Source organism: Opisthorchis viverrini, assembly GCF_000715545.1.
Source record: "Opisthorchis viverrini unplaced genomic scaffold opera_v5_178, whole genome shotgun sequence".
In the NCBI taxonomy this organism is placed as follows: domain Eukaryota; kingdom Metazoa; phylum Platyhelminthes; class Trematoda; order Opisthorchiida; family Opisthorchiidae; genus Opisthorchis; species Opisthorchis viverrini.
The window spans coordinates 574,842-602,121 of NW_008751835.1; the positions used below are offsets into that span (position 1 = coordinate 574,842).

At 44.6% G+C, this 27,280-nt stretch overlaps 1 protein-coding gene across 1 annotated transcript in view; it reads left to right on the top strand.

Annotated features, from left to right (window-relative positions):
- Nucleotides 1–18,997, top strand: part of T265_07622 (hypothetical protein) — a gene marked incomplete at both ends in the record, with an annotated part of 29,479 nt that extends 10,482 nt beyond the window's left edge. The window contains 5 exons of the mRNA XM_009173190.1: nt 796–919; nt 4,406–4,566; nt 8,276–8,810; nt 13,726–14,683; nt 18,678–18,997. Of these exons, the coding sequence (XP_009171454.1) occupies nt 796–919; nt 4,406–4,566; nt 8,276–8,810; nt 13,726–14,683; nt 18,678–18,764 (1,865 nt within the window). The remainder of the gene's footprint in view (nt 1–795; nt 920–4,405; nt 4,567–8,275; nt 8,811–13,725; nt 14,684–18,677) is intronic.
- Nucleotides 18,998–27,280: the final 8,283 nt, after the last annotated feature.

The window sequence follows — 27,280 nt, forward strand, 5'->3', positions numbered from 1 at the left end:
AAGAAACAGATGAAGCAAGTCGTTCAGCTGTTGCACCCTTGCGGTGCCTAAATGCCATGCCAACAGAAGGAAGCAAGAGGGTTGGGATACTGTCAGGTTGCCCAAGCCTAGACAGAGGAAGTCGAGAGGTAGAGGTCGGGTTCGAACCACGGATTTTCGCGCTCCAACCACTGAGCCATCCCGCCCCGAAAACAGATGAGCTGTGACACAATTGACTCGAGCATCATTAGTTATTCGTCCCAATCTCGCATTATTGTGACACCTATCCCCATGGCATGTGTTCGACTCAGATCTTGATAGGTAATGACATGCGTAGCGGACGACCAACGTCCGCTAGACAGACAACACAGTGAGAAAAAAATATTACACACGTTTTAACCAATACGCTGTGTCAATAGTGTTTGAGTTTCACGGGGCACCAACTAGGTAAACATCTTCAAGTCGTGAAAGGGTGAGATATGAGCGGCGGACACATTAATGTAATTTACTAGAGACCAGAAATATGATATATGCTATGTTCGTTACTGTTCGTGGAACGGATAGATTTTTTCCAAATACCACCCAATCTTATTTGGATTAGATCCGTCAAGTGTATCGTCGCGTTCCTCCGGTAACTGGCTGGATAATGAGCGCAGTCAACCAGTAAAATTTACTGTCCAGTAATGTTTGCGATTGGTTCTTTGTTTTTTATATTGGTATCTGTCCACAATCAGCTAACTGATCCACTCGGATAGCTGGTCACCAAATTTTTTCTTCTTCTAACCCACCCCCCCCCCCCCCCCCCCCGTAAATCAGAGGGATGCGAATACAGTCAATTCAACGGAAAATTCATGTGCTTCAACAGCTGTCTTTACAACGGTGGTCAAGGCAACAAAAAGCCGCTGTTTTTGATTATCACCCTGGAACGCCTGGTTGCCGGGTGAGTTGTTGTCTTCCTGTGAGGGTGACCAACTACGTGGTTAGATGGAATTAGAGATAACAGAAGCTAAATGAATTGCTAACTGACCACCATCACCTCTTCCGGGCGTTTAATGAACTTGGGCAAATTCAGCCGGTGAATCCACACGAATGCGTTCACCTGTCATTTGGTATGGTGGTTTCCAGGACCAGTTTACATTTTTTTTTCTGCATACTACGGTTGATCTTTTCAGCCGTCAGGACTACCGCTCAGTGGGGGTCCACCCCTCCATCCATGATGCTAGTCAAACCACTGGTCTGTGGCCATTTTCATGTCCTTTGTATCATGTGATGTTTTAAAGGGCGGCCTCACCACATCGTTGAGTTGGTGTGAGAGTGGCTTCACATTAGGATACCGCACCGTTGGACGCGGGCACATTTACTGGACTGAACTCCACATGTTTGTCAATTTATGCGACCATCTCATTCACTTAAAACGGCTTTTGGTCACTGAACCCTTTGGCGATTGAGGAACGCGCACGCACTCTTTGTCCACTGAGTCTTCTCGATCTGACCAGATTTCATGCGTAGGTCACAGCAGTTGAGTTGCACATGTAGATAGATGATCGGTGACACCCGCAGACCAACGAACGTCAAGATGGTTTCGTTTGAATTCGTGATTTGTGATCCCTTTCAGGGGAGCGGGGAAGTCCTGGCGTTCAGAAGCACGCGAAAATTTTTTCGTTTTATTCAAATGAATCACGGCATTTGGTAGATAGAATGAGCGCTGTCGTTTTCAAGTTCATTGATTCATCCATTTCTCATGCAATGGAGGCATTAAGGCTGAAACAACATCAGTAATACAGAACCGAAACATTTGCATATAACGCTAAATTGTTTAAACCAACAAGGGATTGTACCTGGATGTCCAGATATATTCAAATACGTAGGATATCTGCCGCACCCATATTTGAAGAAAAGCGCGTTTTCAGGACTTCCTCATCTGGCCGATTGTAGTCTGATGATCGAAATTTGACGTTATATTGTTCGAGGGATTCGAACGAACTGACACGATTGGTTCAAGACACACAGGTCAGTTTCACTGACAGCCAATGGGCTTACAGTATTGCCTGGCTAGGTGATCGTATGTCTGATTACACATGTCAGCTCTTCGTCCGGAGTGAACCACCACACTCCGATGACATGTACGAAATTCTGACGGCTCGCTGCTGGTTCGCACAATCATGGGACTACGGTCCTCACTGCGACAATTCAGCTCTTCGGAACCGATTTTTAAACTGGTTTTACGAATTACAGCAAAATTCGGTTCATGTCGATCTTATGGCCCGTGTTGGTTGTTTAGAACAGAGACACTTTTTGATATCTTCACTGCAGCTGGCGAAGTAAGAATAATCGACAAATGCACTCATCTGCCTATCAATTTGGCTTTGACCAGAGACTCACCGGGAACCCAGCTGAATCTCTTGTCAGGAACCTTACGAGTAGTATAGTACGCCTATACGAAGGAAGGATTTATCTTTAAAATACTTCGCAATCAAATAGAGGGGTTTCTTACTGACCGAACTGCTGAGATTCGTTCATGATTGAGTGAACTATTCCCGATGGGACATAGTTACGCGGTTTATGGCTATGAAGAAACAACTGTTTCTCAATGAGATCAATTGAAATAACCGAACGAAAGTGGTAGGTACCGACTTTTCAGAGGATGGTCGTCTAAATTTATTCTCAGTGCGAAAACTTACGACCATACATGGGCCAACACCCATTTGCTGCATTGTTTTACGTTTTACGTCAAACACAAGAAAACAACTCTGTAAGTAGCCCTGAAGACACAGTGCGGTACGCGCTGTTGAGGCTCAGCAAATGGATAGTGATCCCTCTTGCGAACTACATTAGCATGGGTTGCATTTAGGTCCACCCAACAGTAGAAAATACCGGTAAAAATATCACGTGATTGGTTCTAGCGTACCCACATTTGGGGCTCTATACACCCACCTCCTCGCTGTACTCCAATAGTCTTTGACCTGACAGAATTTCCAGCGCCATTTTAACTTTCAAGTGTTTTTTTAATATGGCTGAGTAAATATTGTCAAGCCCTCAGCCTACTGAACACAAATATAATGATATAACATTTCAGCAACCAACACCCTATTGAGTGAAAATATTAGGAAATCGATAAGCTACTTACTTTGGTTGATTGCCGGATGTGAACAACAACAGAACGGCTTCTTTTGGTCACATGGGATCCGGTAAGAATAGAGTTTTGAAAATTTTATGCCTTCAACAGGACTGGCATGGTCACACACTAAGTAGAAACAAGTGAATCATTCTGTGGTGATTCAAAATACAGTTCTGCTTGTCGCTACGGAACGACGTTTATACGGTACATTACTGGCCATCATAGTGTTGCACCACCCGTCTTTCTTTCCATTCCTGTGGGCATGGCTAACGCATCAAAAGCTATCAGAACCTCTGGAAAAGTGACCAATCTTGTTGCATCCCATTGGATGTTCACAGGAGGGGACTCACTAGCAAAAGAGCTCCCATCAGCATGTGGAATGGACTAAAACAGACAGCGAATGAAAGGCAGGATGAATTTGTTCCATTTCCGTTTCGTAGTTTTCTGAACAGAATCTTGACTACTGAAATCTGAACTAGGTGACACTTGGATGGATGACGAAGTTGGACCACCTTCAGCTGCTGAGATTGGTGGGCTAGTCTCAATTAGCCGAGCTGAGTTGGTCGACCACTGTGCCGGAAGCATGATCGTCCACTAGCTGCCAGCATGGTGTTCGAAAAAACGCTGACTCTACCGCTCGGTAGTCGCTACTGGAGTTACAGCCTTAGCTGTACAAAGCCCCATAAGATAAATAAATAACTAAAAAGTTTTTCTGTTCTTTTGCCACTTTGACACCCTCATGTAGTTGAACGATAAGGACGCAAGTTGTCAGCTGTATGTTCGAACTTTTGGCGTTGGCTACTAGACAGAACGCCTCGTGTTATTCGTTCTCCATCATTCATTCAAGATGGCTGGTCATATTTCACAGCTAACCAGTCAAATACAGTTAGTTAACTTTCGCACTCATAAACGCCTGGCTAGTTATCTCATATAAAAAACAATCATCGTTTAACTCTGGGGGCTAGGTTGAAAGCGATTGTTTGCGATCAAACCTGCTGCGTATCCAAGAATCATAAAAGGATTACCTGGACTGATAGTGACAGTTCGTGCAAGACGAAACGAAATGCTGTGGACAAAAATCTACAGACACACGTTGTACCTGCTGTAAAGTTAGGCCATGCCAGTTAAACGGTATCTACCGAATCTATGCACGCAAAAGTTCTTGACATGTGCCATTAGCTGAGTTCAAAACTAGAATACGTGATTCCTGTGTATTGGCTTGCACCGATATTCTACCATACTTTTTAATTACACTTCCTATTGTCTTTTCCCTGGCATTATGATGTTACCCCATTTCATTATCAACAGAACCGAACCAAGCAAAGGACAATGTGAGGTTCTCGGTCGTCAGTGCATCAAGTTCCGCAGTTGTGCTTGTCCCAAACGAGACAAAGAAAACAGTGAACGGCGAACAGGAGAGCTGAGCAGTTATCACATGGCAGGTTTTGGAAAGCGAAAGAAGGATGGAGGTAAACAACTTTAGTCATTCATGAGCTACACTCATTTTCAAACTAATTTGGTTTTAACGGGTGACTAAGTGACCAAGTGAATCTCTGCTTTATGATATACCCCGAATGAATGTGCAACACAAAGACCGCCTCACATTTCAGTTGATACGATATTCGAAATATCGTAGATGGAACATACTACTCACAGGGTACTTGAAACTCTTCAACCGAGGGTTGGCGGAAGGTCGGAGACTGCACCCACTGGATGAATCCCAAGAAGGAAGGCAACCTTATGGGTAGCGCGTTATTTCTGCATACCTTTTACCGCTGTTATCCTATCAATGTTGGCCTCCCTACAACATGCAGATAGAGATTCGTTCCCAGTTTTCATTCATTTTAGTGTCCGCCTGGAAAGTACAATGATCTCCCAGCTTTCATTGTTCCGATGTTTGTAAACATGAAGGGACGTTTGCAAAACACCTATGTGAAGCCGATTTTCACTAGTTGGAGTTGTTGCTCTTAACGATATCGTAGCAAAATTTTTTCTCTTCCTAGCTCTGACACTGCTGACTGACTTCGTCGCCAATTTTGTTTTTTACTGAGGATTTGAGGCCAGTTGTAGGATGAGGTGAAGAACAGTGGATTGAAACGCATCCACCGGTGAATGGCGGTGGCATTTTCTGGTGATATTCCATCGTCAACATCTAGGCGGTACAACAAAACTCTCCCCCGAGACAACCGGTTGGTACTCAGGTTCCCTTGTGAGAGGAGCATTAGCTAACGAGAACCAAGTCGCTTGCTTTGCGCAATTGGATTTTTAATGAGCCGATTCGTGTGCGCGGTGAATGGTTTTGCTTCGCCTGGAATAAATGCTCCAGATATTCAGTAACAAAAGCATGGTATTGCATATCCGTCATTCAAACACACTGGTCTAATATTATGAATCCGTGTTGTTGGCATGCCGTTATGAATAGGCAACTTTCGTTTTGCCCAAGATGCTCACTCATCAACAGGAGGCAACAAGCAAAAGGACAATAGTGATTGATTACTTGGCAATTGGCAATTGTGGATATGTTGTACGTTGTGTAATCTTACGTCCCAGTCTGGTTACATTCCCCAAATGACAACTGCCAAGTATATTTGTAATGTACTACTCATAAGGTTGCTGAAAATCCATCGACAGCCCATGACCGGTTTCGCCCTTCTTAGGGCTCATCAGGTAGGCGCAGCCCTCGGGTTTCCGTCAACCTTATGTTCTACTTGAAACCGACTGCCAAGCCTATTTATTCAGTCATCGAAAGATGTCATTCACTCCACGTGTTGCCCGAATATGGACCTATCAGATGGATGTTTTTTCGAATCAATGTCCAGATTTTTACGCGAATCGTGCTCAAATTCACAACAGTAGTCCGACTGTTCACAAGTAGTCAAGTAAACACATTGCGGTTAAGAATAGGGCCTCAGTGGACGCGATTGTTTGATGAAACCAAGCTACCATCGAATAGGGGCGAGACACAGCCAGTTGCACGGTAACGACTAGTACCCACAATGGAAACACGACCCCACACTTTACAACAGGCGCACCAATTGTGACATGTATCGAAAAACGGGTGTTCCCTTCGAAGGCCGTAAATTTGATGTCATCTATTCGCTTGCACTAACTGATTATCAGGTGCCACTGAAACAAGGGGCACGCACATCTCGGATGTTTGTCTAGTTTGCTTTCGAAAAACTGTCGTATCGCAAATACGGTCACACACTGAAGCAAAACTGCCTAATTGAACCCCAAACATACTTTGAGTTCGAATGAATGAACCTGTACACTTTTCATGAGGAGAAATTGGTCATGGACTAAGCGGTGAACTTACGAGAGTCTTGCCATCACCGTAGGACACAAGTAATCAATTGGGAAAGTGGATAGGAATTACCAGCTTATGCCGCATTGCTTCTGTATGAGCAGACCACAGCTACAACGGTTAACCTTGAAACTAAACCCAACATCTACTCAAGCGGTTAGAGCGCGAATTTACTGATCGGATGGTCCGTGGTTCGACCCCGACCTCTGCCTCTCGACTTCCCTGTCTAGGCTTGGGCAACCTGGCAGTATCCCTGCCCTCGTGCCTCCTTCGTGTGGCATGGCAGCTAGGCACTGAAACGGTGCTACAGCTGAACGATATGGCACAGTACTCTTCATGACAGCTCTAAACAAGACCAAACGATTTGGGAAACTGACTGTACAACATGACTGCCCTTCTGGCGCTTCTAACAGAGCTAAAAACAGCTTTGAAAAACTTTTACAAGTTCACGCAAAACAACTTCTGTCTCTCGAGAAATACACTCAATCGCAAATCAATTTGGTCGTTTTCACGAGAGACTCAACTGAATCTCTCACTTATGATATTCTACAACTGAATGTGCTGCACACAGGCCGCCTCATGGTTCATCAGTTGGCCCGATATTCGAAATATCGCAGTATATTTTCATAGAGCAAACTACTCAACCTGTGTGCAGCACATTCAGTTGTAGAATATCATAAGTGAGAGATTCAGTTGAGTCTCTCGTGAAAACCAAATTGATTTACAAATGAGCGTATTTCTCGAAAACAGTTGAAGAGTTTTCAGCAACCTTGTGAGTAGTTTCCTTTATGAAAACTTCCATCTTTATCTCAATGTGATAATCTGTGCCGTTAAGGTTCACAGCTTGAATTTCACAAAGCTGTTACAACAACGACTTTCGAAGCGTTCATACGCATGGTCATAATTTGATCACTATTGTTTTAGAAAACACACCTGCTTTGAAACACATGCTCAAACTATTTTTCTCCACCATTAGTTGGAATGAACTGGAGCCCTTCCGTGGCTTTCATGAGACTAATTTCAGTGCTTTTAATTAACCTATGCGATAATTTTTCCCATGACTGAAGCGTGTGATTTGATAGTGACAGACTGTGGCATATCCGAATCTGACAGATTTGACTGAATCACATGTTTATTTAGTATTACTTGCATGGTAATCTGTGATGAGATAATGAAACCTCGCCTCATCGATCGCCATAAAGTCTCGTCAAAACAGATTGCCTGGCAATGTAGGAAGACCGGTCGATATGACGGGAAGTTCTCTGCAATTTACTACATTCGATTAAACAGCTCAGTTGAAAAGTTTCTCACAGTTTTTGATGCCAGATTACTCTTCCCGCCTAATCAGATATTCTGGTCCCTGTCGAGTGGGGAAACAGACTCTCTAACAAAGAGGAAATGTATGCATTCTCCTAATTCGTGTGTGAGACTTGCTGTGGATAAAACACGAGCCTTGATTGACCGGGAGCTACCAAGTAGTTTCTGGTTCGTTGACCAACATCGAAGACCGATACGTTTCACATCCTCCGTCCATACGACGGGGCAGATGGACTTTAGAGTAACATGGCTAGTCGAATCTGTGAGGTGGGGTTCATATTTATGACCCCCAACTACACGAAATCTTACACTTTAAACCCAAGCGAATACGGTATTATTTAAAAGGGAGACCACTCATGTTTCCATCATTCACGATCTGATATCGGCCCCTTCAAAGTCCAGATTCGCTTTTTCCCGTGATGGTGGTGTGATGGGGCGCTGTTGAGAGTACTATTTTGTACGCAAAGCAGAGGCATCCCGACCGCCTCTCTAGTGCATACGACCGGATACATCAAACGTTCGCTGAGTTACTTTTCTAGTCTTCATGTCCTTTGCAGATCGCACTGATCGAAGCGGGAAGAAAGGCCGTTCACACAGTATCGACTTCACAACATCCACAGCCAAATCCGCTCGACATCCCGCCAGTCGATGGGGTTCACCTACAACAGAATCCCACATTCACGGCAGTAACGTGGATGATGGGTTCGAAGTTAGACACAGTGCTGACCAGTATGGGGATGCTGAGGTTGGTCAGACAGTGATCAACTACAACGGTAGATCTTACCATCTGCTTCTGGTTCCCACAGGCCTACCTGGAGGTATAGAGACGCTGTCCGGTGTGCGGCTAGGCTTGCTACGCACCTGGCTGTACACATCAGCCAACAATATCATGGACAAAAAGAATGGTGGACTGATCAGCACCGGACCGACAGATCAAACGGCCATAAAGCCGGAAGTGGATGCGGACAAGGAGACAACGCTTCCAGCAAACGATTCTGACGATGTCTACTCAAGTCCGGTGAATGGTCGAGCAAGTGTGGACAGTGCACTACAGCAATTACTTGTAGCAGAAATGCAGCTTGCTCATGTATTGTGAGTCACCGTTTCATCAAAATTTAATGATCCTGTAATACTCTCATATGATATGCATTATGCTACTAACTAATCGAAAAGCTGACAACTCCGCCACGGTCATCCCCGTTATTATAGACTGTCGTTGGCGAGCAGCACAGGCGGTCTGGGATTGGTCACTATATGGGGACAGAGCATAGTTCATTTTTCTACCTCGGTGATGACATCCCACGGATATGTCTGGGAGCACCTCTTCTCAGGCTGTGTTAAGTATCTCAGATCTACCATCACGACATTTATGAGCGCAGACAACTCAAACCAGCTGGCCGATCCGACTGCGTCTGTCGTAACTCAGCCAGCTATTTCACTAACAGAAGGGTATTCATAGCTACCCCCAACCCAAATAACCATTATATCACGTTTTCACAGGTCTTGACATTGTTGCTGAGGATATGAGTTTTTCTGATTTCCAACGAAGTCGAGCTCACCTTGGTTGCTTAGGCTTTTTCATCCACCTCATTTGCACACCAATTTAGTCCCAAGAGGAGACCCATCTGGATTTCAGCTGTTTCAGGTAGAACATAAAGTTGCGGGAAACTGGAGGGCTGGGACTAGCTGATGAGCCTCAGGAAGAGCGAAACCTGTCGCGGGTTGTCGAAGAGTTTTCAGCAACGCATTCTGGGGCTAACATAAGCTAGTTTCCTATTACGGCCCAGACATATATCAAATTCGTATATATATATATATATACCAAATTCATCTACCAAATTCACTATTGCAGTAATCAAAACTCACGACCTCACTTGAAGAAAAAGCAAGCTGCAGCAATAAATTTGCCTCAATGCCAGCGTATCGGCGGTATAAAATTATCCAGTCCCTCGAGCATCCTAAGAACAGGGGAACTTGTGCACAACAGCCAACAGGAATTGGGCTTTGTCCATATGGATCCAAGTTTACGGTCGATTACAAATACAACCAATAAAAAAACTAAAAAACTGTTCAGCTGTAACGCCCCTTCGGTGCTTAGCTGCCATGCCACCCGAGGGAAGCACGAGGGCTGGGATACTGCCAGGTTTCCCAAGCCTAGAAAGGGGAACTCGAGAAGCAGAGGTCGGGTTCGAACCACGGACCTTCCGGTCAGTAGATTCGCAATCTAACCACTTGGGTTATCTCGCCCCCAACCAATACGGACTGTTGTAGGTGGTTGTAGGGTTTGTAGAGTTTGCATTCACATCTCTGTCCCGAAGCAGTCATTCTTATGGGTTTCCAATCAAGCTGGTCCAGCAGGATTTAAGCTCAAGTGTCCATGGAGCTACCGGAGTCAGAAGTGCCGTTGGACCGATCAGACGGTCGACACAACCAAGGCAGCTATGGGATGGTCTTTCGAGGTCTTTCGATCAGACCGATCCCTTCGCTTAGGCGTGAACATATTCGCCCCTTCAGACTCGACAATTCGGGTTGATTTAGTGCACATCAGCAGTAATACGCATGTCAGATAGCCGAGATTCAACGCCTCAGCATAGCCAGAATAAAGCACTGCTGATAAGTTCTGATCAGAGCGACACTCGTGTCCAGTACTCTCCCTCTTTGCGCCCGGATAGGAGACGGACTGGTTCAAATGCGAATCACGGCAAGTGAAGCGGAGTGGACGAAGGATATGGTGACCTGTGCGTCTTTCCCCGTGTGACACTTTCACACAGAATAACTCTCCGGCTATTAGCTTGGAGGATCAACTAGTGAGAGACCTCAGCGGAGTAAAAGAGTTGGTCCTAGACGGTGTAAGCAAAGAAGAGATGGCATTGTCAGATTGTCACATGTGCATTCATGAGAGGGAGAGGTGGAAGAAGTTTCCACTATCATTCTCGGACGAGTGAGAGATATGAAACTAAGATTTGAGTTGTTTAGTAAACCAGCCACAGAGACGATCGAATGGACAGATAAATTTGTGGAAAACTGGAAAGTGTAGACTGTTTTCCACTTGGCTAAATCGTTTACAAGTTTTCGGACGCCATCTAGAGTAGTTTGAATTGATAGTTTTGATATACAACCACTTAGTCTCAAGCGATGTAAAAGCGCATTATTTTGAACAATTAGATGGGACTCTTATGAATGCTTGACGGTCAAGAGCTTGAAGTCATCGTGGATGGACGGTGGGAAGCTTTAGCTTATCGATGTCCTTCCCACCAGTGTATGCTCATCAAGTTCGACAGATATGGGGGAACATAGTTAGGTCATTTGTAGCTGACTCTCTCTTTGACTGAATTTAAATTGATTGCTGCTGACTTCAGGGTTACGGAATACAGATTAGGACAGTTCTTGACTCATGTCGTGCTGAGTAGCGAGTATCGGGACAGTCATCGCGTGAAATTAGTGTAAAGAGCTACCCGGTTATTTTTTTATTCAACAAGAATCAGATTCGAATATGGTTTGCGTCTGAAGTAGAAAATCTTTCAGTTAACGCCTCTTCAGTAGTTAAAATGAAGTAGTTGCACATTTAAACTACTATATAAAAACAAAATCAGTCACCAGACAGAATTCTATGCTGGATAACCATACGTTTGGTGAGATATCAAGATAAGTGATATTTCCCTCTCGCTTCAAAGTGACTCGAAGCACCGTGAAAAGTAGCAATTTTGAACACCGCCTGACAAAGACTGGGCATGACAGGTTTTGTACCAAAGTGACTTGGGATAGTGTGTACACGAGACTAGTTGTGTGCTGTCTGCCAATGGGTTCTTTCAGTCCACAGGTTACTGTCACCGGGAAAAAGATGTGAACTTGTTGGAATCATAGTAAATTAGTGAATGACCGTGATTCTAGAATCAAGAGAACAGTTTCGCCACACTACTTAGGATGCGCTCGTGTACAATGGGGAGCTGAAAAAGGAAGTAACAAGCGATGCAGACGTCGACAACGCAGAGGAGTTCGGCTGGCTATCAGGTCTGTCGATGGCGCACGCCTACAGTTACCTTATAAAAGTACTCCGTTTAAAGACCCCCCCCCTCGTGTGAATCGAATTCCGTTCAAACAACCGGGAAATCCCCGATGAAAACAATTTAAGGACCACGGAATTCTAAGAAAGGAGTCCTTATTCTAGTAAAATGGAGCATTTTAATTGTTAAAAACAGTCTAGTGATATCAGTTTACTCTGCTGTTAGCTGCTCGGTGTTCTTGATCATTCTTCTCATGTTTTGATAGCTCTATACTTCACAGAGCTACATTTTAGGTGTGATCGCTTTACCATCTGTGTCTAACGAACCGCTGGAAACAGCGAGAAATTCGGAGCATTACAAACTATAAGTTTTTGATGTGGCACATCTCGAGTAAATTATGCTTTGTAACGGGTTTACAATCTCGCGCAGTACGAGAATGCGGCGGGTGTCCAGAAAAACGAAGCAGCATTCGTATACTTGTGGTGAAACAATCTACCGGATTATCCTGAACAAAAGATCAAACAGCATGCTACAAAGCGAATGTCCTCGGCTTTGTCATCTGAGAAATTGGCTTCTCGTCGTGCGAATTTGGCTTGATGCAGACAGACCGAAAGATAGCTTCAGAAATGAGGGGCTTTCTACGACCCCCGTGAAAGACAACCCCCATCTGGGAACACTTTGACTCTTCTTCTGAGTGTCCCTCAGTAAGGAATTTCGCTGAAACAAACAATCGTCGTAGAAATATCATCAGTAGACGATAACTAAGAGGATGATGACCGTTAAGGGAATGGAAGTCTGCGTGGAGGGGATAGAACTGGGAAGAACGAGTGTTTCACAGAAGCACTGGGAATGACAGAAGTGTATTCAAACTATCATAAGACAGGTTTCACTTCTGGCCTACCTTGTTAGCAAGTGACACCACACGTTTTGTCTGGAACTACTCGGATAGCATTGACCGCTGTCACCGTACAACCCAAAATCGAAGGCCCGATCCAACTCATGGGTTATAGATTGGGTCCCGTGCGTTATTTCTTAAGCGGATTGTCTGAAGGCACGCCTGAGAGGCGTTTACCCGTCTTCTATCAAACACGGGGTTTTTAAAATAATGCGGGCGGCGACTTATCATGTGAAATTTGACCTCTAGGACCCAATTTGTCTCAATTTTCTGGAACTAAGAACCAAGCGTTCACTCTCATCTTTGCCATGTCAGTCACCAGCCCTTGAAATAGTGCATACACATAGGCCCCCACACCCTTGACAAGAACTGTTCAGTTTCAGGTGCATATGAACCCGTTCTGAGCCATCGGACTGCGAAGTACTGATCGATAACTTCGGGTTCAACTGTTCTTTTTTGATGGCTAGTTATGAGTTTCCCCTCGTGTTGGCAATCTCTTGTTCGGTGGAGTTCCTCGCTATTGTTTCGTCGAAATTCGCCGGACGGATAGGGTTTTTTTGTGATCGCTAAAAGAGGGGCCAGATTGAGAGATACAAGGTTCGTTGATGTATATTTAGCGTACAAATTCTCTTTATTTAACTGTACCTTTCCGTTCCGTACTGCGCCTTCCGACAGTCTGCACAAAGTAATATATCGTCAACACGGTACACTCTTTATTCGTAGAAGCAAAAGATCACTCATTGTGTTTTCTGTTTGTCCATCTGTGCCCAACTGCTGTTAGTTCAGTCTGTGGTTATGAGGATCGGTAGGACGCTCATTGTGAGTAGTCTGAAATGAGACAGTTAGACGGCTGTGAAAGCATGATGACGCCACCGTGTGAGAACTTCGGTTTCTAGAATATTCTTTCAACTAAAGTATAATGCAGATCAAATCTAAATGCATGATTTTTAGGTGGCCAGTATGTGTTTATTGAATGGAAGGGGGAAATTCTCAAGGATTTTTGCAGATCATGTGAAGAGTTCACCACGTTGGTTATTTTTAGTGTGTTTTTACTAGAAAGTGTTTCTTGATTTTGGATTTCATTTTGTTTTCCCTGATGCGTGTTCAGACGAGAACGCTTTGTCCAGAATCAGGGGCCATACCATCACAGCAGGGACTCCACTGACTCCCAGCCGAATTCCGATGGAGCCGTGGGACTTGGACTTGGTTCTTTGGACGAATCTGTGAATCCGGGACAAGAATTTTCCCAGGCTTGTGCGGTCGGTCCGTTGTCAAGCGATTCCGGCATTTCTACCGATCTTGGTCAGCAGCATCATCATCTTTCTCACCCACAACATCTTGGACATCGAAACTCCATGGGATTCACACAGCAGTCACATTTGATCAGTGACATGTTTTCTGCCGCGCCTACCACCCACAGGGGATCCATACTTCCAGGGACAGCGGTAAACACAAGTTCAGCTGGATCCTATGAGGTGGACTATGCGTCAAGATTCAGTGCTCCGTCAAACAACCACTTATATACTTCAAATCAGAGCAACGAACACCCAGCAGACTTGCGGAGCTCACTAGGCTATGCTTATCCAGCAGAACTCATTGGGACGTACGCACTAGTACAACAAGCTTCAGCATCTCCAGGATCCACGATTTCCTCCGGACATCCATCCCTTCCTGCAAAACCTCAATCAGTCCCCGTACGAAACGCCGGTACTAGACAGAACATCGGAAGCTCTATGAGTGTGCCGGAGAGCGTTGCCACAGCGCTGTCCGTTAATTTGAATCACGCCTTTACCTCATCTGCATTTTACCCCACCCATTATTTTACCGCTCGACCAAACAGTTCCTCAGATCAGACTTCCAGTCTGTTGGATAATTTCTCTCGGAACCAGCTTGTCGCCTCAGTGTCAGGAGCGCAATCGAATTTCTGCTTCCATCCTTCTGTGGGAAACGGTGCATTAGCGGAAACTTTACTTCTCCCGGAAGAGGTACTAAGTAGCTACTTGGAGCGAGACAAGGGTTATGATGAGGCCAACGGTGTGACCCACACAAGCATCGGACGTCATCCAGTAAGTTCACGTGAATTTCAGTGCTTAGATGAATTCGGTTTAAAACATAACCAACTTAAGACACGATTTAACAGAGTCCTCTGCACGAATTCGTGACCAAATGGTTAAGATGCAATGCATCCACACCATGGTATTCGACACTGGTTCCCCTGAACTGCTAGACGGAAGTCCGCTCAGCTAACCAAGGCAGCATGCTGTATCAGTACTCGTCTTCCGCTGTCTGAGTACAGTACTCCCACTTTTTAAGAATCCTCGTCTAAGATACACCTGAAAGATGGAAGCAGCTCTGGTGGTTCCCAATTTTTCTACATCATTCTCTCGCGATAATAACCCCTCACCTAAGAAACATCTTTAAGCGGACGGATTTTGTGATTTGACTTTTGGCACTGTGAAGCGGACAGGATGATGAGTCCCAAGAAGGGCGAAACCGGTCATGGGCTGTCGACGAACTTTCAGCAACCTTATGAGTAGTGCATTACGAATATGCATGTATCGCGATATCTCGAATATCGTAGCGACTGAAACATGAGGCGGCCTGTTGCAGCACATTCAATTGCCTGGAAACATCACAAAGGAGAGATTCAGCTGGGCTCCAGATGAGTCTCTCGCGAAACCGAATTTTTTTGCAAATGAGTATATTTCGGACAGGATACAATTTATCCCCCATGAAGTAACACTCCGGAGCACAGACATGGCTATCATCTATTTTCCAAAGGAAAAGGAAAACAGGGCAGAGCAATCGGCGAATTTAGAAATCTATGCTTTCTTAGCCGTCGTAGGATGGATATGTCATGGGGAAATCAAACAATGGGTCAGTTGTCTGAAAGGAGCGGTTTCTGCAAATGGGTATATCTGTTTAGAGGTACAGGAGCGCGTCTGCCAGTTCTTCTGGGTCTTGTATGGCAGCATGTTTTTCTTGGAATACTGACGATAAATTCACCCATTTCCTGGTTGTTTAGGTATGTAACTGCACAGTTGCAACGTCAGTTTTTCTAGTCCTTTCTGGTTCTGACTCAAGTTTGGGTTCTAATCTCCAATGAAGCAATGATTCCAGATATCTATCCTCAGAGGTCGATGGTAACCCAGGGATCAATCCTCGCTATCTAACTATTATCAATCACGTGGTGCCGTGCTGCCCTTGACGACGGATCTAGGAAAGCACCCATTCTGCCTCCTTTGACCGAGGAGCGCTGTGATCTGGATAACCGTTGAGATGATCATCCTCCTCTTCTTGTTGCATGTTCATTTTAGGTTCCATAATTGGCCTTGTCCTTTGAAAACCAGACACACCTGGTGAATTGAACTGGTATGCCAAGCTTTCCTCGTTATGGACAGATCAGATGAACCATCTTTCCTTCCTGTCTAATCAGCTTCTTCACTCTTTATTGATTCTGTTGCGCGTCTGAATTAGGCGGTTTCTGATCATCGACCCTGCCTTTTACCACCTTAATCTCTCACAGGAATCTACATGAAATCGGTAGGTACATTCTGTGTGGAGTGCTGTGCCTTTTCTCCTTTCTTCAGTGTTTCTAACCCATTTACACCGTCGACCATTCGTCGGATGTTGTTGGTGTATGATTCGCGTTCATCAAGTCCTAAGCTGACTGAAGTTTTCACCGATCCGCTTTTATGTGAAATGAACTGAAATTGTCTCCACCAAGGTGGAGGCGTTGTAAATGTACGGCGTATGACCATCCGTCTCCGCCGTTATCTGAAAGCCCTGATGCAGAATTTGTGAAGATTATGGATAAACATTTTAGATGACTAATCAGTTGATGGAATGACAATAAACCTGGCCATTCATTTGCCAGTTGATCGTTGACGGAATGATCGGACAGAGAACGTATACGACAGTTGTTTGTCGGACCAGTACCTTCTGGTCCTGTCTAAACTACCGCTGCCTATTAGTAGTGGAGAAAATAGATAAATTATTATAAGCGTTAAGCGGCTGCTCCCGTGTTCGTGCGAGCTCCTTGCGGCTAGGCGATTCTCACTGAGTTCTCAGTTTACAGCCTGTTTTCGTGTTCAGCTGTTTCGTCTCATTTACTTCCGTTCATCGTTTCATTGCTGCTCTTAGTCGTGGCTTTGCCTAGTTTCCACTACTGGCACAGGCTAACACCTTCTGGGTCCATGTACATCGTTGTTTTTACGCGAAGCTTCGGAAGTGCTTAACATTTATGCTATATCTACTTGGTCCTTTATTCCAGGTTTTAAGAAACTGCGTTTGGATTATCCCAATAGTTTACTGACGTATTTTGTGACACCTTGACGTCCCTATGCATGCTGTATTTATGTGAATTCGTATATTACCTCCCATCTCGAAGGGATACTGGTGGTAGCTACAAAATGGAAGAACTTTACTGTTGACTCTTGCCTTATTTGGACATACGCTTGTTGTTTGCCTACTTATTTGTTGGGACAGCTCGAGTAGGACAGTGCGAATAGGAGGCGAAATTTCGTATGCAGTGATACCACTCGAGAGAGCTTGCATCACGAGAGACTAGCTCCAATAAGCAGAGGTACTTCCAAGAGCAGTACAGCCTAGTCAGGTTTGAAACCAATTTTCGTGTACGTTTCACTCTGCGTTCAAAACTACGGCTTTATCTACTGAGAATGGGTAACAGTAACGAGTAACTAACTATTCGAAAACTGTTGGTATGGTTGTCGACAGTTCCATTAGATAAGCCCCACAGTGCAATTTGGAGCACCACTTCCTTGGAGCAATTACGGACGACCGGATTCCTCCTGCCCATCGAACTCACATTTCCGGATTGCACATGCTATAGAGTACATCGAATTGCGGGCAAGGCCAATTCGTTTGATGCAACACTGCATTTCACACGCTAATTTCTCAGTAAAAAAACCAAACGGAACCGTGTTAGACGCATCTTTTCCTCAGACAGCTTCAGTGCCCTGTCCCAGCGAGCACTTAGTGAAATTCCTAGGAAGAGTGTGGCTTTCTTCAGGTGCATAGTAGGAGGCACATGCCGGTGAGAATTTTGTTGTTCTAGTTCTGGCGAATATTATGTTTGAATCAGACAAATTCAGATTAGTTTCAGCATAGCTACTGGCTCGTCTGTGTGCTCGGAGACGACTCAGGTTGTGCAGAAGTTAACCAGAGGATAAACAAGTCTTCAGGAAATTCTAACGAGGCCCTTTGTATATCAGACACATGGGAAGAATGGATAGTTACACGATTTCTCTCAGACTGCTTACGACAAAAACGGCAAGGCTATTTATTGGTGCAGCTTGGGACCTCGCCCTGTAGTACCAACATCGACGTGCAGACATGGTTAGACTGACACAAACCTCGAAGGAAGTTCGCACTGCCCGCTCACTACACGGTACCCTCATTACTGCAACCTAAAGCACAAGGCTGAAGTAGCTAAACGGAGGGCCGAGGAGCACTTACATCCACCCATCGTCATGGGAGACTCTACCGTGTCGTTCTGTGTTAGCTCAGATGTATGAGATCGGCGGAGGAAGACCAGTTGGTGGATGTCATCGATATCTTCCAGTCATACAGCACAACCGAAGCAGGTCTTGTTGGGGGTGAATACGGGATTATGGCACTGACTTAACGAAACAAACTTCCCTCCAAAAAGTAACACAACAGGCGTGACAAGCTAAGCCCTAAACAATCACTGTCGCATCTGTCTCGACCGTATTGGCCTTGTATGTCTGCCATCCAGAAGAATATATAAGTGGTTATTCCGCTTTGGGAAGGTTAGATTCCATGACGCGTAACTCCAAGTTTTCTGTCAGTATCAACACTCACGCCTAGTGTACCGTGAAGTTTCTATATTCTACCCCAGCGCATGCTAGTCACGCCTGAATTATCACGTCTGAACAACCGAACGTTTTCGCCCTTAATCGATATTATTAGCTTGTCCAAGGGGTAGAACGTCGACCCAGTAACTGTTTTCTTTGTGTCGATCAGTTTACTGCCTGTTAAATGCATTATTCTTGTTCCTCTTTCCCCTCACATCTTTAGTATCGCCGGAGTCCATCGTATAGTTCATCTCCTCCAATCTCACCAAACTCTGCATGCTGTGAGAAGGTTGTCATCTTAGACATGTGAACCAGAATCTTCCTCAAGGGTTGCCACGTTTATCGGACCAATTGCATGAACCTATTCCCCTTCCTATTAGAAAACACAACAGCCTTCAGTCGATCAGCATCTGAACTACACTATATTACGCTTTTTTTCCATATTTTTTCTACCCTGGCATCGGGCGGTTATTTTTTTGCAATTTGTATAGTAAAATCCTTTCCCCAGTTCAATACGTTCGTTTGGTTTGCAAAATATAATTGGCCTGTTCGATGTGACGCGTCCTTTTTGTTTCACCGGAAACAATCAGGGGTTTCTCGGTCGGGGAAATCGGTTGATAGTGGCGCGAGAGAATAGTTGATTGTGTACTACATCAAACTCATTGGAAGCAATTTACACAAAGATTCGGAGGGGCTAACCGGTCATTGCTTAAGTGTGTGACGATGGTCTTGTCACTCTCACTATAATCAATCGGCCCCATAATGTTCAGTACGATTTTTCGCGTTACCACTTGATAACGTAACAGCCATAGGCTGCTGCCCGAGAGCCATAAAGCATTTTGATGGTCTTCGGGTTTCTGTAAACGCCAACGTAAGCTTCCTGAATTTTCCTTGTTCCAAATAATCCACTGACACTTTCGGCTCTTCTGGCCAGCACCATGTGCGTATTTTTTGCTTTGCTTTCCAATACTTCAAAATTTGTACTCTGAACAGCGAAGGTATGCACTGATTTCTTTTCGCCTGTTCTCTGTTCCATTTGTCAAGTCGTATGGGAGATATAGAAAATTGCAATTTACTTGTTGGACCACACTACTCGTGAGGTTGCTGAAAACCCTTCAGCAACTTTTCACACCACCAATTAAAGTTTGAGACAGCCAACAAAAACCAAAGCAACCAACAAATAACTCTCAGCTGTTTCTGAGCTCAGATGATACGCTTAAAAGGGTTAAGCTACGTGGGCTCAAGGAGCTTCAGTCTCTTCGTGAGTTGACACGTGGAACTATGATTTGCCGTCAACTTGTTGATGTCTGAGCACCCAAGATTTGACCGTGGAACTGGCGAGAGTCAGTTGACATAATACGAAGGTTTTTCGGTACGTTCACTTTTGCCCCTTCTCCAGTTCACAACTTCTGCAGCTGACTTGACTAATGCAAGATTACTGACATTACAAGTTCATCTGGCAGCAGTGGCATGGTTCCGTGTGTATATGCCTCCGAAAACAGCTGTGTTGAATTGTAAGTCCGGTGAAGGGATACGCTAAGAGCATGACTACTAATATAAAGAATATCAATATGAGTGCACCTTTTCGCTAATGTGACTGGTTCTTTTGACCAATCAGGTGCGAAACTTTTCGATGGAGGTGTCAGCCATTTAATCTCCTCCGAGAGCACATCCGACGCTGTCCAGCTCTATGGACTACTGTAAATTCTTACGCACGTGAATGCTTTACTAGACTGAATTCATGTGTCGTTCATTCTATGCAGGTTTCCAACGCATGGGGTGCGACATTGTACTCTCGGTATCTCTGTCAATTAACGCGTCCACAAACGGAAGTTTGTCACCTTATTCAAATTTGCAGGAGAATGGAACTTTCTGGTAAACGGTGATATAAAAAGGGAATGGGTGTCCAGTCCGTCAACATAAATATAATAATAATATAATATGATATAAATACACACAATTCTTGTCTTATATTAGCTTCGACCGGTTACTCAGTTCTGGCTTCAAAGGACCCATAGTGATAGGAGCAAAGTACTGGTTTCCTTGTATACAGTGAAATAGAGATTTTGCGAACGGAGACGGCATCTAGTTGAGGTTTCATATAATCACTGAACAAGATTTGATTTCAATAATAGGGACACGGGCACAAGTGACCGCGAGTGAATCGAGCGCAACATTTCCGAAGAAACACCACTGCATTCTAGCTAGGCCAGAAGTTCGTCCTTCTCACAATATCTATTAAATGCTATCCTGCAGTTCTCAGTATGTGTACCAGTTATTTGGCTAACGAATGATCGGGTTGAGTATTTCTTAGATGGATGGGCACATTGAGTTTATATAGTACATGAGAACCGACAGGTCCAGCCATTTAGAGAGATAAAAAACCTTGTGAAAAAAAGAATCTGCAGCTAATGAATAAATTCCTTCGCTACTACTCATACTATGTCCAGTAGTTTTAATGGACGAAAGTTGGACGAGTCGACCCAAACTGCCGTACATGTGATCCACCTTATCTAGAATTACAGTATCGAAACCCCTGTCTGTATACAGGTTCTTCTTAAACCCCTGTAAAACTTTTAGGTCCTCTTTTGACAAGGCACATTTTTCGTGTACCGGATAGGAAAATCGAAGCCTCTGTCGGCCGCCGGGTGGAAACTGCTGTTGTAATAAAATGTTACAGAGAGTAATAGCCCGCTCGCTGGCCTCTACAAACCTGCTTTTCCGGCACCTGCTGTTCTACCGGAAGCCAAAATCATCACCACCATAACTACAGAATATTTTTTACCAAAAGTTTGCTTGCATGCAGATCACAAGACGTGGTACAACCATCTGCAAATGTCTGCGTATCAGTATTAACCCCAGAGATAACACCGCCTACTTCCTACTTTCTGAACCACAGACATCCCTGGCCTTGAAACAAGCGTATTCCATATCAGTGATTTCTTTCGTAGCGATCCGAATGTTTCCTCACCCGAAAGTTCCCGAAGAAGATGCCGGTACCATATCCGCTAGTTTTCCTCCACATTCTTCCATAGCGTTCCCCACCTCCAATGGGCTGCACTTATTCGCTTTTCCTGAAGTGGCTGTAACCTACAACCGCTGCTCTATTAAACCCATTTACGGTCCGGAAGGTTAGTAAAGATGAATGAAAAGAATCTGTACTTGATATTCGAAAGAACTCGAGGACTACGCCTACTTGGCGAGCTCCAAAGAGGACAAAGCAAGCAATGTCCTGTCGAGTTTTCACCGATCTTGTAAGCAGCTTGGTGTTTTGTCGAAAAGACCTCTGCTTAATTACATCACCATCAATAACCCCTTCGGCTCGGCTGGACATGGTGATCTCCGCTTCCCGTCCATTATTACATCCAACCATCTCACACCCTGCTATGGCCCCAGCCGTTGAAAACAACACCTACCCAGATCATTTTCCTTGAGCTCGCTGATCCTTCTACAGAATTCCACACAAGCTCATAGCCCACGCACGGTAGCATCTGTGAATGGAATGTCAATGTCTAAATAGCTTTTTGATTTCGGCATTAGCCAGCGCTCGTATGCAGGTGTTGGATATTCGCCTCACTCGCATACCTTCAGCGGAGTTCCCCAAATATCAAGACTGCTCCCTCCTTCTGTTAATGCATTCTGTGCCATATTTCCTCCCTAACGTAAATCATTACCTTACACTGGCTACCCAAGCATATGAGTCGGTTATATGACAGGCGTTATGACAGGCCATCGACTTCCGCTTCTCCTGAACTACAACTGACAGTCGGAACCCATAGATCGATAGACCGACTCTCGCACTTGGTCTTCAAGTCAGTAGGAAACTAAAGAGTTCCCGCTCCAGCGCCTACCCCATACAAAGAATTGATGGTTTGGGGTACCTTTGATCTTTTTTCTTCTATTATGGTCCCTTAACCGTCTGAGACGGGGATCAGGCTGACCAAACTTCCGTAAAATTCTTCTGAGGCTAGATCAATCGAGCTGCACCGTCTTTTATTCAATTATTTCAGCCGTTCGATATAATATTACAGTCTGTGTGCCCTTTGCCAGTATGCGACACGTACGGTATGCCAGAAAATTTCTTATCCCTAAAGACTCCCTCTTCTCAGGTATAATCTCTGAGATATCACAATATCCGAGGGTGCCTGTACATACACCTACGGTCTTTTTCATTTTAGGACGCACGTCGGTTTTTCCCACAACATCAGCCTTCGAGGTCATAGGTCCAAACTAAGAAGAACCTTTTTCACCATATTTGTTCAAGTTGCCACTTCGTTTGCTCCATTGCTTCTCTCTGGCAACTGCCAATTTTTCCTCAATCACTGCTTGTTTCCATTTCAGTCCCAGTGGAGCCAGGACTATTTCAAGTCATAACCTTTGACCAGGTAAACGTTTACCCAACAAAGACGTCCTGAGAGTGTTCATTTCAAAATAGATAGAGGTTTATGCTACGCCTCACCGTTTTACTCACTTTATTCCTCAGAGTTGTCTTCCGAGACTTTTGTCTCAAGTGAATGCGATCTCGGCCTCGTGGAGCTGGAAACCATGGCTGATTCCACGCCATCATTCCTAAACAAACAAGCCACAGGACTGATGGAAATATGCCTAGTTAAGTACTACTCGAACGATGAAACAGGTAGTATGCTTCAAGAGAAATTCTATCAACTTCGCAGGCATTGCCACACCAAGGAAGCAACTTACTCTTTTTGGGTATGTATCAAGGTAATCGTGCTAGAAAACCAAGTAATAAACAGCGTACCAATCGGTAAATATGAGCAGTACTCGAAGACTACAGGGACCTTTATTTAACAATCATTGTACCCAGGAAAACACCCAGTCTAAATATGGCTGCCTTGATTTGGTCTATGCGTAAGTTGCATAGCCGGTTGAAGAGCACAGGCGCTTACATACATTTATTAAATACTCTCATATGCACACCAGTTCTGTCCTCAAGGGAGACACGGCTGAACATCATCTGAAGCCCTCCTCTGTGGTAATCTGCAGCTGAATGTGCTGCACAAAGACCATTTCACGTTTCAGTTGCACCTTTTGCGCATTACATTCAGTTGAAAACTACCACAAACGAGAGATTTAGCTGGTGTTCAGGTGTCTCTCATGAAAGCCAAACTGGCGTGCAAATGAGTGCAAGTCACGAATTCCGTTCATTTTGGTTTCACGTGGGACGTAAGGCCGAGAGATACGTTGGGAGTACACCTGCTGGCTGAGCTCCAAGATGGGCGAGACCTGTCGTGCGCTCTCGAAGGGTATTCAGCAACCTTGTGAGTAGTTTTCATCAAAAGACCATGGTATTAAGCAGAACGATCAGATGGGGTAAAAACATCAGGCCAAGGGTTCTGCGGCAGTGTCTGATGGAATAGATGCGTTTGAATGGCATACGATCTACCCAAGTCTATAAAAAGTGCAAGTAAGTACTGGCATGCTGAAGAAGCATCCTTTAGAAGGTACTGTAGAAGATACTCTGATACCTTAGAATTTGACATGACATAAGGTGTACCGTTTGTGAGACACCTGACTGAATAATGCCAACAACAAAAGATACAGTGAAATCTCATTTTGGTCTCTAGTAAGCACCGTCATCAGTGAAAAAATAGACTTTCAACTCCATCCTATCCTGGCACTCCTCCGGTATTTTGGTTTTTGGACCACCATATACGTGAGTGTTTCGTAACAAAGAAAACCCTACGCTCTGAAGTTATGTGAAGGAAAAGTAGTGAACATTATGCTGGTACAGATGAATCTATTGTTAATACATTTATTTCAAGCAAAACAGCCGTCCAAAACCTGTTCGCATTACAGAAGGCCATTTTCTTTAAATGTGGAATATTTCACATCACTTTTATCTGAGTAAAGTCCCTGCCAATCACATAATGTCATATTTAGCCACTTTAGAAACTTGCAACTATCATCTACTTTTGCACATATACCACAACTTTCTTTATAGCGTAGTGTTCTTTTGATCTGTGAAGTGCGTCCGTTGTTCCCATTCATATTCGAGCTCTGCGTGTGCCATGTACAGTCTTTTTTTACTCATGTTACGTGTTTCCTGGGCTCCTGTGCTGCCCAGCCAGTCAGCGTTATCTTATGATCTGCCTGGTTAGCCAAATAAGGCCTCATTCACTCAGGCGGACTGCATTCTGCTCTCGCTTGACTGGCGTTTGTCACCGCATTTTCTCTTGTTTTGTTGCTCAGAGTGCAAGTTTCGACTACCCTGTTCTCTCAGTGAGGCCAGTTGAACAATTGAACACTTGACCATTTGACCATCGGCAGCTGAGCATCAGTGTGAATAGTCCTCATTGAGGAGACGGGAAATAGCGCCATTCATTCTTCAATCACGACAACCACATCATGTGATCACGTATTGGCTAGGTTCGCGGGTGATGATTTCTCAAAACGAACTTTAAGTCATCTTGTAACGCCATCCTTTCTCTGAGCCACTTATCGACTGGTGGTGATGGGAGGAGATTCGGCTATTTTCCGTTTGCTTCCAAGAAGGGGAATGATTTTAGTGACACGTGCTAAGATAATTTGTTTATCATAAAAGTCGCAGTCCATATTTTGGTTATGATACTTGGGACTGGTTGGCAACTTGTAGCCCGACATTCTACTTAGTGACCTTAACAGTCAGTAAACTGAGTGGAAGAGCACTGTGATTTCCGGAACAGTTTTGAACGACACATGTGCAGGATGACTTTATTTCGCACAGCCTTGTCTAATACAATACCCTTGTTTCTGTGAGTGATGGAAACTTTTCAGGGGGTCCTCCCTTGACTGGTCTTGGTGGTCTTATCCTTACTCAATCCCACTTGAAGTACGGTTGACTAAGGAGCTGATATTCTACCATCATCGACGCACATAATCAACCTTATTTGGCCGACTGGAGCGGTAACACTGTAGCGTGGGACGTCAGGAAGTCAGCGGTATTCGACGTTCGAGAGGATGTAGCGACGGCACACGTCGGTTCTGAAATGTGCAGATATACGGGCTGGTATTAATGAATCCACACGGTATACACAGCACACAGGCGCACAGGTCGGGTGGGACAGAAAAGAACACCGGAGGATGGCAACGGCACACGTGTATTAAACCGAAACCAAAACCGGCAGGCGGGGGCGTACAAAGTCAGGTCAAGGTCAGTCAGGGGGGGGTACAAGAGGGTTACTTTTTCCTGCCCGGGGCTCGTGGTGGCTCGTCCGTAATACCTGCAATAGGGGGGGGGAGAGAGACGTGCAAGCAGATGCAGTCGAGTTTCAAATGCGTTACAACATGGCTTTTCAAAACCCGCGCTGTCAATTCATGTCAATTATCAAGCTAAAGCACACCACCTCGAACAGCCATGCCGAACACCTACGTGGATCATCTACAACGGGACACCATTTTATCATTCATGGACATCCGACCAGCCAGTCTTCCTCGGGAACAACCATGTTGTTAAAAGTTAGCAGATCTTCTGAACCGGGGTGCAGCAGAAAAGCTTTTTTTTTTTCAGCTACAGAGTAAGGTTTAATAACTATAGTTGTTATGCCATCCTGAAGACACTTTATGCTTTGAGATCATCCCACAGGACAAAGCTTAACTCGAATAGTGGTTGTTTTACACTGTTTATTTACTTGAGCGAGATAACTTATCAACGGGAGCGTGCAAAACGGAATCAAAGTAAGCAAATACATGGGTAGTGGGATCGCTCCTACCCAACTAGAAATTACCATGCACAAGCAACAAAACCTAAGCAGTAACCGACTAACCTTAGAGTTTTTGTGGCGGAGCACTGCAGCTTTGAATACGGGTTACTCAGCTTGAGAAATCTTCTGTCTGTCACTGCACAAAGTCAATGGGAAAAATGGTGTCCCGCTTGCACATGTTCAGTAGAAACTGAAACCATACGTGTGTAAGCGTAAAACTAGTGATTCGGTCTACAGAGACCACCAGGAAAAATGGGTATGGATCAGTTACTCGAAATAAGATTCGGGAGTGCAAAGATGACGTTCATCCTGTAACAAGGATGGCTAGATACGAACTGGGCTTGTCTTTCACTCTTGTCTGCACTAAAGTACGGTTATGTATTACTATAGCCGAGACTGTGAGAAAAACGTTTTTTAAAGAATCTACGATTACTTGTTTACCGGATACCGCTGTCATTAGTGAATGTTATACTCGAAACAAATGTACCTACAGATTGGTTTCAGATAACATTCCAAAGTTTCTACCCCGTTAACCAATTCAAACAGCCCTTCGCATTGGATTTCCTCCACTTCCCCGATTACCATGTAGTAATGTTCCCTGATGAAAGTAAATCCTGTCTGTCTTGATGGCACAACATATGCTTCCGCCTTACAAAACGGTCCCCTGCGCTTCACACGAAGCTTGACGCAACAGACGACCAGTAGCAAACCAGAGAAGGCCAACGCTCCATGATAGCAGAAGTTGGGCAGTATTGTCTCTTATCGAATACGGAAAACACAAGCTGTAGCGAGCCATTTTGTTCAAGACTAGCTTGTGAAACCACTAAGCACCTTTTTTCCGACAGAGATTACCAGCTGCTATTGGGATATTCAAACTAGGACCAAGACAAAATTTAATCGCTGCCAAGACCAACGGCCGTGGTTTCACGCAAAATGTTCGTGGACAGCCTGAGTTGACCAATGTACACAGCCAATGAATGCCACGATAAGGTCATTATCGGTTCAAAGAGCTTTGTCCCTAGGAGAGCACACATAGGCATGGCAGAATTGGTTCGTGGATGGGATCGGAAGATACCCAAATCTATAATTTTCCACCCGTTTCACAGCAAGACTGTTCATCAGTGCT